The sequence below is a fragment of the Trachypithecus francoisi genome, unplaced genomic scaffold, assembly GCF_009764315.1.
Source record: "Trachypithecus francoisi isolate TF-2019V2 unplaced genomic scaffold, Tfra_2.0 Lachesis_group0, whole genome shotgun sequence".
NCBI classification, from domain to species: domain Eukaryota; kingdom Metazoa; phylum Chordata; class Mammalia; order Primates; family Cercopithecidae; genus Trachypithecus; species Trachypithecus francoisi.
Window position 1 is genome coordinate 16,492,528 of NW_022681453.1, and position 17,571 is coordinate 16,510,098.

The window sequence follows — 17,571 nt, forward strand, 5'->3', positions numbered from 1 at the left end:
AGCCTTCCAATTAGCTGCGGACTACAGGCATGCACCACCATGCCTGGATAATTTCTTAAAAAATGTTTTTTTGTGCGGTTTTGTTTTGTTTTTTTTTTGAGAGAGTCCCGCTCTATCACCCAGCCTGGAGTACAGTGGCATGATCTCCACTCACTGCAACCTCTGCCTCCTGGGTTCAAGTTATTCTCCTGCCTCAGCCTCCCGAGTAGCTGGGACTACAGGTGCATGTCACCATGCTCAGCTAATTTTTTTATTTTTAGTAGAGATGGGGTTTCACCATGTCAGCCAGGATATTCTCCACATCTGGACCTTGTGATCTGCCCACCTCAGCCTCCCAAAGTGCTCGGATTACAGGCGTCCGGCCCGCATTTTTTTTTTTTTTTGAGATGGACTTTCACTATTGTTGCCCAGGCTGGAATGCAATGGCATGATCTCTGCTCACTGCAACCTCTGTCTCCCAGGTTGAAGCAATTCTCCTGCCTCAACCTCCCAAGTAGCTGGGATTACAGGTGCCCGCCACCACATCCAGCTAATTTTTTATATTTTTAGTAGAGACGAGGTTTCGCCACATTGGCCAAGCTGGTCTCAAACTCCTGACCTCAAGTGCTCTGCCCACCTGGGCCTTCTAAAGTGCTGGAATTACAGGCGTGAGCCACCGTGCCCAGCCTAAAAAAATGTTTTGTAGAGATGTTTTACTATCTTGCTCAGGCAATCCTGGGCTCAGGCAATCCTCCCACCTTGGCCTCCCAAAGTGCTGGGACTGCAGGTGTGAATCACTGTGCCAGGCCCTTATTCACCACTTTCACTGTACAAAGAATAATCCCTTTTGTTTACACATGAAATAAATCATTCCCTCTGTACAAAGGCATTTCAGTCTTTAAGTTGTGGACATGTACAAGTGGATGCTTATTTCCCAGACCATAAGTGCCCAAAGGGACCTCTGTCTTGGTGGTGGAGGACATGGCAAGGCAAAGGGGAAAGGTGGCTGCTTGAGGTGGTAATATAATTTTATTATATTATAGACCTGGCATGGGGTGGCTCACACCTGTAATCCCAGCACTTTGGCAGGCTGAGGTGGGTGGATCTCTTGAGGTCAGGAGTTCAAGACCAGCCTGGCCAACCCCATCTCTACTAAGTAAATATAAAAATTAGCTGGGAGTGCAATGGCACAATCTCAGCTCAATGCAACCTCTGCCTTGTGGGTTCAAGTGGGTGGCAGGTGCCTATAATCCCAGCTACTCAGGAGGCTATGGCAGGAGAATCATTTGAACCCGGGAGGTGGAGGTTGTAGTTAGCCAGGACTGCACCACTACACTCCAGCCTGGGCAACAGAGCAAGACTCTATCTCAAAATAAATAAATAAATAAAATAAAATAAATACAGTTTTATATTATATTTATAATTTTATTTTAAAACTATTTTGGGCTGGGTGCGGTGGCTCATGCCCGTAATCTCAGCACTTTGGGAGGCTGAGGTGGGCGGATCATGAGGTCAGGAGATCAAGATCATCGTGGCCAACATGGTGAAACCCTGTCTCTACTAAAAATACAAAAATTAGCTGGGCGTGGTGGCGCACACCTGTAGTACCAGCTACTCAGGATGCTGAGGCAGAAGAATCACTTGAGCCTGGGAGGCGGGGGTTGCAGTCAGCCGAGACCGTGCAACTGCACTCCAGCCTTGCGACAGAGTGAGACTCCGTCCCCCTAAAAAACAAAACAAAACAAAAAAACCTATTCTGTCATTACTTGTAGAATTTCTGTGTAAGAAGTATTAGTACAAACGATGAAGACAAAAGTCTTTTCTCTGAGAAGATACTATTTATGTCATCTTTACTCTAAATCAGCATTTAAAGAAAACATTTCCTTTAAGTGTAATAATTTGTCACAGGTAGCAAGAACCCAAAGGTTACTCAAGGAGGGACAGCATTTTCTGTTCAAGAATCTAAATAAGAAAAGGCTCAAGAAGAAAGGCAACCAATGAATCTAGCACAGCTATTTGATGGAGATTAAAAAATTTTTAAAAATGAGGAGAATTAGAAAAATTTGAATAAGGTGCATATATTATATGTAGTATTGTATAAATGTTAATTTGTGTTTTTTTATAATTGTTCTGTACTAAAGTAAGAGAACATCCTTTTTAGGAAATGCACACTGAGGTATTCAGAGATAAAGGGGCATTATATCTGCAATTTACTCTCCAACAACTTTTTTTTTGGTGGTGGTGGGGACGAAGTCTCACTCTGTCACCCAGGCTGGAGTGCAATGGCACAATCTCAGCTCAATGCAACCTCTGCCTTGTGGGTTCAAGTGATTCTCCTGTCTCAGCCTCCCAAGTAGCTGGGACTACAGGCGTGCTAATTTTTTTATTGTTGTTGTTGTTTTGTATTTTTAGTAGAGCTGGGGTTTCACCATGTTGGCCAGGCTGGTTTCAAACTCCTGACCTCACGTGATCCGCCCACCTCAGCCTCCCAAAATGCTGGGATTACAGGTGTGAGCCACCACACCCTTCCTTGTCAACAATTTAATGAAGCAAAGGGAGAACACTAACCTGGGGAACCTGTATTTATAATTTTTTTTTCTTTTTTTTTTGAGACCGAGTCTCACTCTCACCCAGGCTGGAGTGCAGTGGCACTATCTCGGCTCACTGTAACCTCCACCTACCAAGTTCAAGCGATTCTCCTGCCTAAGCCTCCCAAGTAGCTGTGATTACAGGCACACACCACCATGTCCAACTAATTTTTGTTTTTGTTTTTGAGACAAAGTCTCACACTGTTGCCCAGGCTGGTGTGCAGTGGGGCGATCTCAGCTTGCTGCAGCCTCTGCCTCCCGGGTTCACATGATTCTCCTGCCTCAGCTTCCCGAGTAGCTGGGACTACAGGCATGCGCCACCATGCCCAGCTAATTTTTGTATTTTTAGTAGAGACGGGGTTTCACTATGTTGGTCAGGCTGGTCTTGAACTCCTGACCTCGTGATCCACCCGCCTCAGCCTCCCAAAGTGCTGGGATTACAGGCATGAGCCACTGTGCCTCACCAATTTTTGTACTTTTTTTTTTAGTAGAGATGGACTTTCACCACATTGGCCAGGCTGGTCTCGAACTCCAGACCTCAAGTGATCCACCTGCCTTGGCCTCTCAAAGTGCTGGGATTACAGGCATGAGTCACCGCACCAGGCCTGTGACACATTTTTTGTACTACTTGTTTAACTTTTCTGTAACTCTGAAATTACTTCGAGATAAAAAAATTATTTTTGTTTCCTTTTTATTATCTAGCTCCAAAAACCATTTTATTTTTAAATTAATGGAAGATATCAGGTGAAGCAATATCTTATTGATGTTAAACTCTAATGAGAGTGTTTCTTTCAGGACTAAGGAGATCAGGACACCCACCTCACTGCCACCAGCCAAAGAGGATACTAAGCTCAAGAGGTTAGGACACAGTAGGGTGAGCAGGCCAAGCCCAAATATTTCATTTTTTCCTAATACTTAGATCTGAGCCAGAGGGGTTAAGGTCAGGGCAGCATATTCATGAGTAAAATCAGGCTCGAATATGAAGACTCAAACAACTATAGCACCATGGCTAATTCTTCAGGGAATCAATTCACTTGACACTGGCAAATAACATGTTTATAAAGCACACCCTGCACTCCTTAACTAACTGTAAAGAAGACTTTCTTTTTTCTTTTTTTTTTTTTTTGAGACGGAGTCTTGCTCTGTTGCCCAGGCTGGAGTGCAGTGGTGGGGTCTCAGCTCACTGCAACAACCTTCGCCTCCTGGGTTCAAGCGATTCTCCGCCTCAGCCTCCCAAGCAGCTGGGATTACAGGCATGCACTGCCACATCCGGCTAATTTTTGTATTTTTAGTAGATACAGGGTTTCACCATATTGGCCAGGCTGGTCTCGAACCCCTCACCTCAAGTAATCCACTGGCCTTGGCCTCCCAAAGTGCTGGGATTACAGGCGTGAGCCACCGCACCTGGCCTAAAGACTTTCTACTCTAGATGATTGCTCTTCAAATATGAGTTGTGCTGAGGACTCAGGACAGCACTGGTAGAGAGGGACAAGCTGTGGACTCTCACAAGGCTTTGGGAAGCTTTTTCACTTGGCCCTAAGCCTCTCTGGGCTGAATACAGAATAGGATAAAGCATCTGCACTGATTCATGAATCCGATTAAGTGTGGCCACACAATTTCAAAGCTCCATCTCCTACCGTTCTATGACATAAAAGTTGTCTCCATCATCTCCTTGGTCAATGACATGCTCATCAGCTTTGACTATCCTTTCAAACATGGCATCAAGAACTTGAGAAAGCTGTTCCTGCAGGGTATGCACAAGAAGGAAAAATAGCCTTACATATGCTGCAAAAAAGCAGTGACCATAATTATCTCAATTTGTGACTATATAACAGAAGTCCCCACATTCAAACAGAAACCTAAAGGTTGTCTGAAACAAATGCTTTCCTGGGACCATTCAGCTTTGCACCTCCATGTACCTCAGCAGACAGCAAATTGGCAAGTCTTCTGAGGCAGTATTGTTTTGAAAAAGCTTCCCACAATTTACGCAAAAATATTATCTAAATCATGGTCAATGTTCTCCCAGCCACACCCACATGACTATCACCTGCCTGATGGCTCCACTATGTCACGTGTAAAGCCATATGCTGCCACCTTCCTACAGATGTTGACCTTAACAGGATCATCAGATCTAAAGGACTGCTGTGGCTTAGAGGTTATCTTTTGGAACAGCACAACTGCTTCTGACTAGCAAAACACGTCACTTAACCTCACTGAGCTTCAGTATCTTTTTTTTTTCTTTTTTTCTGGAAACAGAGTCTCACTCTGTTGCCCAGGCTGGAGTTCAGTGGTGTGATCTCAGCTCACCGCAACCTCTATCTCCTGAGTTCAAGCAATTCTCCTGCCTCAGCTGCCTGAGTAGCTGGGACTACAGGCCTGTACCATCACGCCTGGCTAATTTTTATATTTTTAGTAGAGATGGGGTTTTGCCACGTTGGCCAGGCAGGTCTCGAACTCCTCACCTCATGTGATCTGCTCACCTTGGCTTCCCAAAGTGCTAGAATTACAGGCGTGAGTCACCACGCCCAGTGAACTTCAGTTTCTTCATATGTAAAAAGGGTATAACAAAGATTCCAGGTCATCAATTTTTATGACCAAAGGAGAAAAACCTAGGAAAGTATTTACGAAACAACAGATAATAAATGAGATCTATTATAAGACAGCTAATATTGCTTCATTTGCATACAGCACATACAATTACTTACTACTATTACCTGCCATAACCAGACATCAACTATGTCAATAAGTATAATGAAAAGAAAATAATACTATTAAATTCTATGAAACAATGGTCTCAGTCTGGGGCCAGCATCCCTGTCAGACAGGGAGATCAGTGATTATTAGGGAGTCACTAAAGAATACCAGGTTCAATTAAAAAAAGAGACTTTCTCTTTGGAGGAATGTAGACTGAAGACCTGGAAAAAGAATAATTTTATGACTGCATAATTCCATGTGAGTTTATGTTCTATCAGAGTGACTGTACTACTATGATAATTGAGTATCACCAAAAAGTGTATTTAGTTCCATGTGTGTTGAATACTGTATAAGCTGACAAATACTAAAAAGGATGGCTTGCAATTGACGTGTTACCCACATTCACTGGAATGTGAGCCCAGAGTTGCCAGAAATCTCCTATTTAAATACTGGCAATAAATTTAAATTTACATGTACAATACAGAACAAACACAGACATCTGTACCTAGCCTGTGGATTGCCTGCTGGAAGCCTCTTGTTCTGTGTCACTTTTCTTCTTCTAGTCTGGACTCTTCAAACACATGTGTTATGAGATATAGAATAAAAGGGGTGGAAGGGGAGCATTTCTAGGTTAGAGGAGACTAAAATAACAACATGACAACCAAATGAAACACAGTAAGTCCTCACTTAAAGTGGTAGATAGGTTCTTGAAAACTGTGACTATAAGCAAAACAATGTATAGAAGGTCCTCAAATAACACCGTTATAACACTGATGAGGGGAAAAAAAGGTTCCAGTATAGGTTGTTTTGCTTAAAGTTACAGTTTCCAAGACTACCAACAATGTTGAAGTACTTACTGCACGTGATTCAGAGATGGTCATCTATGAACCAGGAGGTGGGTTACTAGTCAGACACCAAATCTGCTGGCACCTTGAGCTTGGATTTCCCAGACTCCAGAACTGTGAGAAATTTCCACTGTTTATAAATTACCCAGGTTATGGTATTTTGTTATAGCAGCTCAAATGTACTAGGACACCCATCAGGAGATAGCCCTTGTTCTTTATTTCTACCACCAAGAGAGGGAGGACAGGCCCAGGTCACAGATCCTATGCTAGGCCCTGCAGAAACACACCATTCTCAAGAAGCACTTATCACACACTGTGGTAAGCCAGCGAGTTAACTATTATCAATGAAGGGAACTACATACCAGCATCTTCAGAAAAATCAATCTCTTTGTAGGATAAATTCAGACCTCCAAACTAAACCAGGGTCATGCAAATCTGAGCATTTCCTTGCAACATGACAAAATTGCATGCTCTTCAAATTATCAGTTTTGTCTTGGAGAAAGTGCCAAAGCAGCTCAGAAAAATACAACAGTCCTCCCCTTAACCATGGGGAAGATGTTCCAAGGGGTATGTGGATGTCTGAAACCACAGATAGTGTTGAACCCCACTGCTGTCAATTGGAAAACATTTCTGTTCGTATCTGCCACCCACAAATGTAATGCCTTTTCCATCTTAACCAAATACTTAACACGCACTGTGGCTGTAACTTGTGCAGTTTGAGGTGCGACAGCAAAACTAGCAGAAATTTCTTTTTCCTTCTTCACAGTTTCACAGATAGAAGATTCATTCTTATTTTATATATATATATATATTTTTTTTTTGAGATGGAGTCTTGCTCCATCACCCAGACTGGAGTGCAATGGTGTGATCTCAGCTCACCGCAACCTCCGTCTCCTGGATTCAAGCAGTTCTCCTGCCTCAGCCTCCTGAGTAGCTGGGATTACAGGTGCACACTACCACACCTGGCTAATTTTTGTATTTTTAGTAGAGACGGAATTTCACTATGTTGGCCAGGCTGGTCAACCCACCTCAGCCTCCCAGAGTACTAGGATTACAGGCATGAGCCACCGCACTCAGCCAGAAGATTCATTCTTACCATAGATCTTTGCAATCTCGATATACAATTTCTTTCTCCCTCCCTCCCCCCCCCTTCCTATCTTCCTTCCTTCCTTTTCTTTCTTTCTCTCTTCCTTTCTCTCTCTCCCTCTCTCTATCTCACCCTCTCTTTTCTTTCCTCTCTCTTTCTTCCTTTCTTTCCTTAAATTTCTCTCATCTTTTCACTTAAAGGAAGCATTTTATGGCTTCTTTTTGGCATATCCGAATTGCCAGCATTGCTTCTCTTGTGCTTTGGGGCCATTATTAAGTAAAATAAGGGTTACGTGAATATGAGTACTGCTAGATGGTGACTAAGTGACTAATGGGCAGGTGGCATATATGGCATGAATACACTGGGATAAAGTGATGATTTGTGTTCTGGGTGGCAGCAGAGCAGGACAGCATGAGATTCATCACACTACTCGGAACGGCATGCCTTTTAAAACTTAGGAATTATTTCTGGAATTCTCCATTTAGTATTTTTGGGCTGTTGTTGACTATGGGTAACTGAAACCCTGGAAAGCAAAAACCAAGCATAAGGGGGACTACTGCACTAAAAGGCATCTGAAAGATTATGTCTGGGTTAAAGTGGTCAATACAATGAAAACATTTGTATGTAAGATGAATCTAAGGTTTATGCTTAATACGGCTGTGGCTAGGATGCTAAAAATTAAAGTTTAAGTGACAAATAGGAGCAAAGCTAAAAGATCATTATAATAAAAATACTTTAGAAATCAGTGTTACCTGATCGAGATTTTTGAAAAGGAGAATATCTTTGCAAGCTTCCTGAAGTCTGCATCTCTGTTCATCAGTTTTAGGGTGAATCACCTGCCAATCCAAATAAAACCATGGAAATTGTTTTATTCCATTTTAAAATAACCACTTAAAGACTGGTATATTTCTTTCTCCAAAAAGTGGGAAAAATAAAAAGCATGGTTTCTGTAATTTTAATTTTACATAAATACCAAGCTGCATGCTGAAGGTGGAGGGGCAATGCAATATACAGGTGAAAAGCACCAGCCCTGGAGCCACCTGCTGACTACGTGGCTGGCAGCAAGTCAGCTGTCCCCTGGGAGCCTCAGGATCTTCATCCATAAAGCAGAGGGTTATAAATTTTTTCATTAAACAAATATTGAGCATCTACTCAAAAAAAAAAAAAAAAGTACATCATTTAATCTGACCAGAAATAATAGATGTTAAAAGTGTTGGCTAGACAAGGTGGCTCATGCCTGTAATCCTAACATTTTGGGAGGCCGAGGCAGGTGGATCACGATGTCAGGCGATCCAGACCATCCTGGCCAACATAGTGAAACTCCATCTCTACTAAAAATAGAAAAAATAGCTGGGCATGGTGGCGCATGCCTGTAATCCCAGCTACTCGGGAGGCTGAGGTAGGAGAATCGCTTGAACCGGGGAGTCGGAGGAGGTTGCAATGAGCCAAGATCGCACCACTGCACTCCAGCCTGGTGACAGAGCAAGATTCCGTCTCAAAAAAAAAAAAAAAAAAAAAAAAAGGCTGGGCATGGTGGCTCGCTCCTGTAATCCCAGGTAATCCCAGCACTTTGGGAGGCCGAGGCGGGCAGATCACGAGGTCAGGAGTTCGAAACCAGCCTGACCAACATGGAGAAACTTATCTCTACTAAAAATACAAAATTAGCCAGGCGTGGTGGCGCATGCCTGTAATTCCAGCTACCTGGGAGACTGAGGCAGGAGAATCGCTTGAACCCAGGAGGCGGAGGTTGCAGTGAGCCAAGATCACACCATTGTACTCCAGCCTGGGCAACAAGAGCAAAACTGTCTCAAAAAAAAAAAAAAAAAGGGTTACATTAGAAAAAACTGTTTTAGTCATCAATAATTTTACAATAGCTAGAACAAAAAATTTAATCTACAGGATTTTTACATTCACAAAAATGGTAGCATTTATTATAATACTTCAGAAATCTTTCATAAGTTGCTCATTTTAAGGGTAACTTGATTTAAGGTAACATAATAGATCACTAAAGCTTTTTTTTTTTGGAGACAGAGTCTCGCTCTGTCGCCCAGGTTGGAGTGCAGTGGCGTCATTTTGGGTCACTACAACCTCTACCTCCCAGGTTCAAGTTATTCTCCTGCCTCAGCCTCCTGAGTAGCTGGGATTACAGGTGGGCACCACCACGCCTAGCTAATTTTTGTATTTTTAAGTAGAGATGGGGTTTCACCATATTGGTCAGGCTGGTCTCGAACTCCTGACCTTGTGATCCACCTGCCTCAGCCTCCCAAAGTGCTGGGATTACAGGCACGAGCCACCGTGCCTGGCCTACTAAAGGTTTTTATAACAGCAATCTTTTTTTTTTTGAGATGGAGTCTCATTCTGTCACCCAGGCTGGAGTGCAGTGGCGTGATCTCAGATCACCACAATCTCAGCCTCCCGAGTTCAAGCAATTCTCCTGCCTCAGCCTCCCGAGTAGCTGGGATTACAGGCACCCACCACCACACCCAACTAATTTTTGTATTTTAGTAGAGATGAAGTTTCACCAGGTTGGCCAGGATGGTCTCGAACTCCTGACAGGTGATCCACCCGCCTTGGCCTCCCAAAGTGCTGGAATTACAGGCCTGAGTTACCACACCCAGTCTATAATATCAATCTTTTAAAAATTATAGTTCTGGCCGGGCGCGGTGGCTCAAGCCTGTAATCCCAGCACTTTGAGAGGCCAAGACGGGTGGATCACGAGGTCAGGAGATCGAGACCATCCTGGTCTACATGGTGAAACCCCGTCTCTACTAAAAAATACAAAAAAGCTAGCCGGGCGAGATGGCGGGCGCCTGTAGTCCCAGCTACTCGGGAGGCTGAGGCAGGAGAATGGCGTAAACCCGGGAGGCGGAGCTTGCAGTGAGCCGAGATCGCACCACTGCACTCCAGCCTGGGCGACAGAGCTAGACTCCGTCTCAAAAAAAAAAAAAAAAAAATTATAGTTCATACATGCTCTCATAAAAGTAATTTATGTCGGGAGACTGAGACAGGAGAATCACTTGAACCCAGGAGGTGAAGGCTGCAACGAGCCGAATTCGCGTCACTGCACTCCAACCCAGGTGATAGTGCGAGACTCCGTCTCAAAAAAACAAAAACCAAAAACAAACAAACAAAAAATAATTTACCTCAATTGTACAGAAGTTTAAAAAGCTATTTTTTTTTTTAAAGCACCCAAAAATCAAACATGGTTTTGCCACAACCACTATTAACATCTAGGGTATATCCTTCCAGATAGAATTTTCTATACATACATATATACAAATATATATATTTCAAATTTTTAAATTGACAAAATCTCTATAAATATATATATTTCAAATTTTTTAATTTACAAAATGCTCTATAAAATGTACCTCACACAAACATACATCCCATGCCATTACATACAGTCCTGTACCATCACTTTCAATGGCTACAGATTCTCTCCACTTGAATGTACCATAATTTAGCCCCTGATAATCCCATATTTTGGGTCATTTACGTTGTTTCCATTTTTCATTGTTATAACACTATGATAAACTCCATTTGTACATCCTCAGGAAGGATCCAACTTTCATTAGGGATGAATTCTCCTTTAGGTAAATGCTAAATCAATTGGCCTGGCTCTAAGTATTTAAGGCTTGTTGTTAATTTTTTTTGTTTTTAAATGAGATAAGGTCTAACTACATTGCCCAGGCTAGTCTCAAACTCCTGAGATTCAAGTGATCTTCCCACCTCAACCTCCCAAAGCACTGGGATTACAGGTGTGAGCCACCATGCCCAGTAGTTGTTTTTTTTTTTTCTTTTCAGCCTCGACCTCCTAGACTCAAGCAGCAATCCTCCTGCCTCAGGCTCCTAAGTAGCTGTGAATACAGGCACATGCCACCAAACCAGCTAATTTTTTTTTTTTCCCCACAGATGGGGTCTTGCTATATTGTGCAGGCTGGTCTTGAACTCCCGGCCTCAAGCAATTCTCCTGCCTCAGCCTCTCAAAGTGTTTGCATTATAGGTGTGAGCCACCATGCACAGCCTATTTAAGGCTTCTGACAGCTACAGCTAGGCACTTCTCACCATACCCTCAACCAGTGCAGCTTTCAATTTGTTAGACTGAAAATGTCACTTCATTGATATTTTAATTTGTATTTAATTATTAGTATGATGAGTTTTTGGTATGTAGAGAAGGGGAGTTAATTAGAAATACAATTCTACCTAACATCTTTGCTTTGGGTCTTACCCTTGGATCTGTATCTTCCTCTTCCTCATCAGGGTTGTAGGTCTCAGCACAGACTGAAATTGGAGAGAAAAAAACAAAGAATGAATTTAACAGACGTGTGGCTTTAGGAAAAATAGGAAGTAAACTCAATTATCTTTTATTCACTGTTTTCTTTCTTTTCTTTGGAGACAGAGTTTTGCTCTTGTTGCCCAGGCTGGAATACAGTGGCACAATCTCGGCTCTCTGCAATCTCCATCTCCAAGGTTCAAGTGATTCTCTCGCCTCAGCTTGCCAGGTAGCTGGGATTACAGGCGCTGCACCACCATGCCCAGTTAATTTTGTATTTTCAGTAGGGATGGAGTTTCACCATGTTGGTCAGGCTGCTCTCGAACTCCTGACATCAGGTGATCCACCTGATGTATAATATAAATGCTCACGCTTGTAATCTCAGCATTACAAGGCGTGGAGGCTGTAATGCTGGGAGGCTGAGGCGGACGGATCACGAGGTCAAGAGATCGAGACTATCCTAGCCAACATGGTGAAACCCCATCTCTACTAAAAATACAAAAATAAGCTGGGCATGGTGGCGTGTGCCTGTAGTCCCAGCTACTCGGGAGGCTGAGGTAGGAGAAGCGCTTAAACTTGGGAGACAGAGGTTGCAGTGAGCCGAGATCATGCCACTGCACTCCAGCCTGGTTGACAGAATGAGACTCTATCTCGAAAAAAATAAAAAGAGAGTAAGTTGTGTGAGACATAAAGGGAAAAAAAGCAAGGTGAAGAAGAGTATATATGGCATACTATCTCTTGCAGAAGAAAGAGAGCTAAGAGAAAGGAGAGAAAGAGATGAGAAAGGAGAGCTAAGAATGGAGGGAAAATAAATATACTTTTACCAGTTAATTTTTCCAAAAGGAAGCAATTTGGGAAGAATAAACCGGAAAGTAATGAAATTATTGTCCTAGTATATAGATAGAAACAGGAAAGAAGGGATAGGGAAAGAAATGAAATTTCTCTGAGGAAACTTTTGTTTGTTTTTGAGATGGAGTCTTGCTCTGTCAACTAGGCTGGAGTACAGTGATGTGATCTGCGCTCACTGCAAGCTCTGCCTCCCAGGTTCACGCCATTCTCCTGCCTCAGCCTCCCAAGTAGCTAGGACGACAGGCGCTTGCCACCACACCTAGCTAATTTTTTGTATTTTTAGTAGAGAAGGGGTTTCACCGTGTTAGCCTAGATGATCTCAATCTCCTAACCTCAACTGCCCCCCTCGGCCTCCCAAAGTGCTGATATTACAGGCGTGAGGCACCGCGACTGGCCTGAGGAAACATTTTTATACAAAAAGTTTTGACATTTAAGCCATGTTAATGTTTCACATATTTTAAAAATTAAATAGATAACAAGGACCCTAAAACTAAGTACAAAGAAAAAAAACCTACCCATGTATCAGGGTGATAACATAATTAGAGAAGAATCAGATTCTAAGTAGCTTCTGAACATAGTACTCTGACCATCCACCCTCAGTGGGATATACTGCATTCCAACAAAAAACAACTGTTGGTGGTGATGGTATAGCAATTCCAAAACTCTTCTTGAGAGAGTCTCGCTCTTCCACCCAGGCTGGAGTACAGTGGCACAATCTTGGCCCACTGCAATCTCCACCTCCCTGTTTCGAGTGATTCTCCTGCCTTAGCCTCCTTAGTAGCTAGGTCTAGAGGCACGTGCCACCACACCCAGCTAATTTTTGTAGTTTTAGTAGAGATGGGGTTTCACCATGTTGGCCAGGATCTCAATCTCTTGACCTTGTGATCTGCCTACCTTGGCCTCCCAAAGTGCTGGGATTACAGGTGTGAGCCACCACGCCCAGCCTATAATTCCAAAACTCTTCTGTGTGTATTACTGTAGTAAGTAAATAAACAAACACACAGAACACAGATATTTCTTACTGGTGAGAAGGGGGATACAAATGTGGACTGGAGGAAGAATTAGAAATGGAGATATCAATACAAAGCATTATTTTAAAATCTCACCCCTATGTGTTATTTGCAAAGAGACAATAAATTATCTACTGAATAAAGAGTTTTGTACTTACTAACAAAACTGTTGTTACCAAGAATGAACTAGTTGTGATTACTGATGTTTCTCAGAATGCAGCAAACCTACTCCCTCTACACAATACAGGCCATTACAGCTGGGAAAAGTTTTCTTCTAATAAATCATCAGTGATCTGTAACAGCTGTGTGCTGTGTGACTAGAGGTAATTTATTGCCTATCTCCACCCTTCTTCTGCATAATGGCAAGAACAGCAGTGACTTCTCTCTGAAGACTGTCATAAGGATTCAAGTAGACAGGTGTCAGGCATGGTAAGGAGGCAACTTGAACTATTACCACTATTATCTTGGTTCCATTTGTTCTGGGTTTCTGGAGAATTATTATGTTGGTTCTGTTCTCTATTTCAGCTCCTTTAACAACTGTCCTTTCTTCCAGGCTAACCTCCATCACATATTTCTACCCTTACAACGTTGTTCTTTTTGCTTTCTCTATGGTTTCCCCCCGACCCCTCCCAAGACAGAGCTTTATACTGTCATCCAGGCTGTAGCGCAGTGGTGTGATCTTGGCTCACTGCAACCTCCACCGCCCAGGTTCAAGCGATTCTCCTGCTTCAGCCTCCCAGGTAGCTGGGATTACAAGTGCTAATTTTTGTATTTTTAGTAGAGACTTTTTTTTTTTCCATGTTGGCCAGGCTGGTCTCGAACTCGTGACCTCAAGTGATCTGCCCATCTCGGCCTCCCAAAATGTTGAGATTACAGGTATGAGCCACCACGCCAGGCCAACTCTTTTTATGTACTTAATTCTTGCTCACTGTTTTTAGTTTCCTTATAATCTTATACCCATTTTCTGTTTCATCTCAGCCAATTTTATCCTTGGCTTTTTGCTCAGAATTTATAAGTGCAATGATTTCTTGTACTTTACTGAGCATTTTGTAGTGGACCTTTCTAGTCTTCACTCCTCTTATATCCTTAACCAGCTGAGTTCACTCATAGGCCCTGTATTGTTTATTAGGATTTATTTATCATCTGTTAAGAGGCAACAAACAGTTCTTGACCCTACTGTCAATCTGTGTGATGGCTAAAAGGCTCCATGTATCTACAACTATGGGACAGGCTGATAAATACCACTCCCAATTATTTATTTATATTTATTATTATTATTACTGAGACAGAGTCTCACTGTCTTGCCTAGGCTGTAGTGCAGTTGACATGATCTCAGCTCACTGCAAACTCTGCCTCCCAGGTTCAAGTGATTCTTCTGCCTCAACCTCCCGAGTAACTGGGGCTACAGGTGCACGCCACCACACCCAGCTAATTTTTATATTTTTCGTAGAGATGGGGTCTCACCATGTTGGCCAGGCTAGTCTTGAACTCCTGACCTCAAGTGATCCACCACACCCAGCCCCACTCCCAGTTATTTCCCAGTTTCTTAGAGACACTCACTGCAGTCCTGGTCTAGCTACACCCCAACTTCCTTTTCCTCACCGATTCTCTAAACCAATGAAAGATCTGAGAAATGGGCCGCGCGCAGTGGCTCAAGCCTGTAATCCCAGCACTTTGGGAGGCCGAGATGGGCGGATCACGAGGTCAGGAGATCGAGACCATCCTGGCTAACCCAGTGAAATCCCGTCTCTACTAAAAACTACAAAAAACTAGCCGGGCGAGGTGGAGGCGCCTGTAGTCCCAGCTACCCGGGAGGCTGAGGCAGGAGAATGGCATAAACCCGGAAGGCGGAGCTTGCAGTGAGCTGAGATCCGGCCACAGCACTCCAGCCTGGGCGACAGAGCGAGACTCCGTCTCAAAAAAAAAAAAAAAAAAAAAAGATCTGAGAAATCACAGCTTCCATTGTGTCCTATACCCAGGACTCTCCCATCCCTGTCTTAGCAGATAATACTCGAATTGTGTGGCCCATGCCACATGTGCAGTAATGCCATCATATACCAAGTGCCCAACAGGGACCTTGTATCCTAAAACAAATAAGAGAAAAATTGGGGTGGATACAGTAAGAAAAGATATATCACTCTAGTCCCTGAAATAGCATTAGGCGATGCTCTGCAGAGGGCTGCCCAGTTTCTGGCTAGTGTGGGCCTTGGTTTACTGAGCCAGGAAAGTAACAGTGGGATATAGGTAATGACTCACTACCTTTCTCCAAGCATTTTTGTTTCCAGATGAGGCCAGGGTGCATTATCTCAGTTCTTCCCGAAGGATTAAGACAGACACCTATCTTAGTTCCTAGACATTTCTTTTTTATATTCTTTTTCATTTTCTTTTTTTGAGACACAGTTTTGCTCTTGTTGCCCAGTCTGGAGTGCAATGGCATGATCTCGGCTCACTGCAACCTCCTCCTCCCAGGTTCAAGCAGTTCTGCCTCAGCCTCAGCCTCCCGAGTAGCTGGGATTACAGGCACCCGCCACCGTGCCCAGCTAATTTTTGTATTTTTAGTAGAGATGGAGTTTCACCATATTGGCCAGGCTGGTCTCGAACTCCTGACTTCAGGTGATCCACCGGCCTCAGTCTCCCAAAGTGCTGGGATTACAGGTGTGAGCCACCATGCCCAGCCTCCTAGATATTTCTGTTGTCACTTTTTGCATCATCATGAGTATTCTGGTAGGAAACTGGGGAAACTGCATCAAGGGCATCTAACCAGACACTGTGTCAAACTTCAAGTTTCTTGGTTCTCTGTGCTCTTGATTAATGCCATTATCAGACTAGTTTTCTAAACTAGAAATTTGGAATTCATCAGACTTTCTTCTTTCACCTCTTGTCCAATGAATACATCAAATTCTGCTTCAGAAATATTCTCGTATTTGACCTTATTTAATTCAGTGTATTCCAATTGCTACTCCTTGGTCTAAGAGTTCAAAACCACTACTTAGAATAATACATAAAAAAAAAACTTCATTTCAGGAAATAAATGGGTACATGGGTACTATACTAACTTTCTCTACTTTTGTGCATGAAATCTTCCTTTTTTAAATTAATTAATTATTATTATTATTTTTTGAGACAGAGTCTCATACTTTGTCACCCATGCTGGTGTGCAGTGGCACAATCTCGGCTCACTGCAACCTCAGCCTCCTGGATTCAGGTGATTCTCGTGCCTCAGCCTCCTGAGTAGCTGGAATTACAGGGGCACACCACCACGCACAGCTAATTTTTGCATTTTTAGTAGAGATGGGGTTTCATCATGTTGGCCAGGCTGGTCTCAGACTCCTGGCCTCAAGTGATCCGCCCACCTCGGCCTCCCAAAGTGCTGGAATTACAGGCCTGAGCCACTGCGCCCAGCCCTTTTGTGTATGAAATCTTTCATACACATATTTCATTGAAAAGTTGAAAAAAATAAGTTTTCAGTGATGAGACTGGTAGAATTTCGCTGATAATGACACAGTCTTGGGCTACTTCTAGGCCTGCTTTTCCTCCAATTTTGGAAGAAAGTACTTTGGCAACTTAGCTCATTTTAATATTTTTAGGCATTTATATAACTGAGGCAGCAAATGTTAATTACAGTCTTCACATCTTCAGATGCAACACTATTATTTAAACAAAACCAGTTTCCATTAAAATTGTTAATATGTTTCTATTTGTGGAAAAACATTATGCTTCAATTTTTCAAACCTGGTTTTAAATTTTCTTGCCTTTCCTATTGTTTATTTATTTATTACGGTAAGAACACTTAACATGAGAGCTACCCTGGTAACAAGTTTTTAAGTTCACAACAGTAGAACTTCCAGATAGTTGAGTACATGAAGGTTCCTGGAGGGTGGCGCACCCAGGAAGTGCATGGAAACTCCATGCACTTCCCAAATGCCTCCCAAAGTGCTGGGATTACAGGCATGAGCCACAGCACCTGGCCTGAATTTGACTATTTAATTTAACTTATTTTGTAAAGACAAGGTCCCATTACGTTGCCCAAACTGGTCTCAAACTCCTGGCCTCAAGCAATTTTCCTGCCTCAGCCTTCCAAAGTGTTGGGATTACAGGTATGAGCCACTGCACCTGGCCTGAGTCTATTTTAGATACCACGATACCACATATAAGTAGAATAATGCAGTATTTGTCCTTCTATACCTGGCTTATTTCACTTAGCATAATGTCCTTTTTTCCCTTTTTTTGAGATGTAGTCTCA

The 17,571-nt window shown here is 42.9% G+C and overlaps 1 protein-coding gene across 3 annotated transcripts in view; it reads right to left on the minus strand.

The window, feature by feature from the left end:
- Nucleotides 1-17,571, minus strand: part of PRKAR2A (protein kinase cAMP-dependent type II regulatory subunit alpha) — a 102,995-nt gene that overhangs the window by 35,498 nt on the left and 49,926 nt on the right. For 2 of the 3 annotated variants that reach the window (XM_033206571.1, XM_033206567.1), the window contains 3 exons: nt 11,425-11,477; nt 7,946-8,029; nt 4,205-4,311 (listed from right to left, as the gene is read on the minus strand). In XM_033206571.1, coding sequence (XP_033062462.1) covers nt 4,205-4,311; nt 7,946-8,029; nt 11,425-11,477 — 244 coding nt within the window. The remainder of the gene's footprint in view (nt 1-4,204; nt 4,312-7,945; nt 8,030-11,424; nt 11,478-17,571) is intronic. The other variant, XM_033206577.1, reaches the window with a different exon arrangement.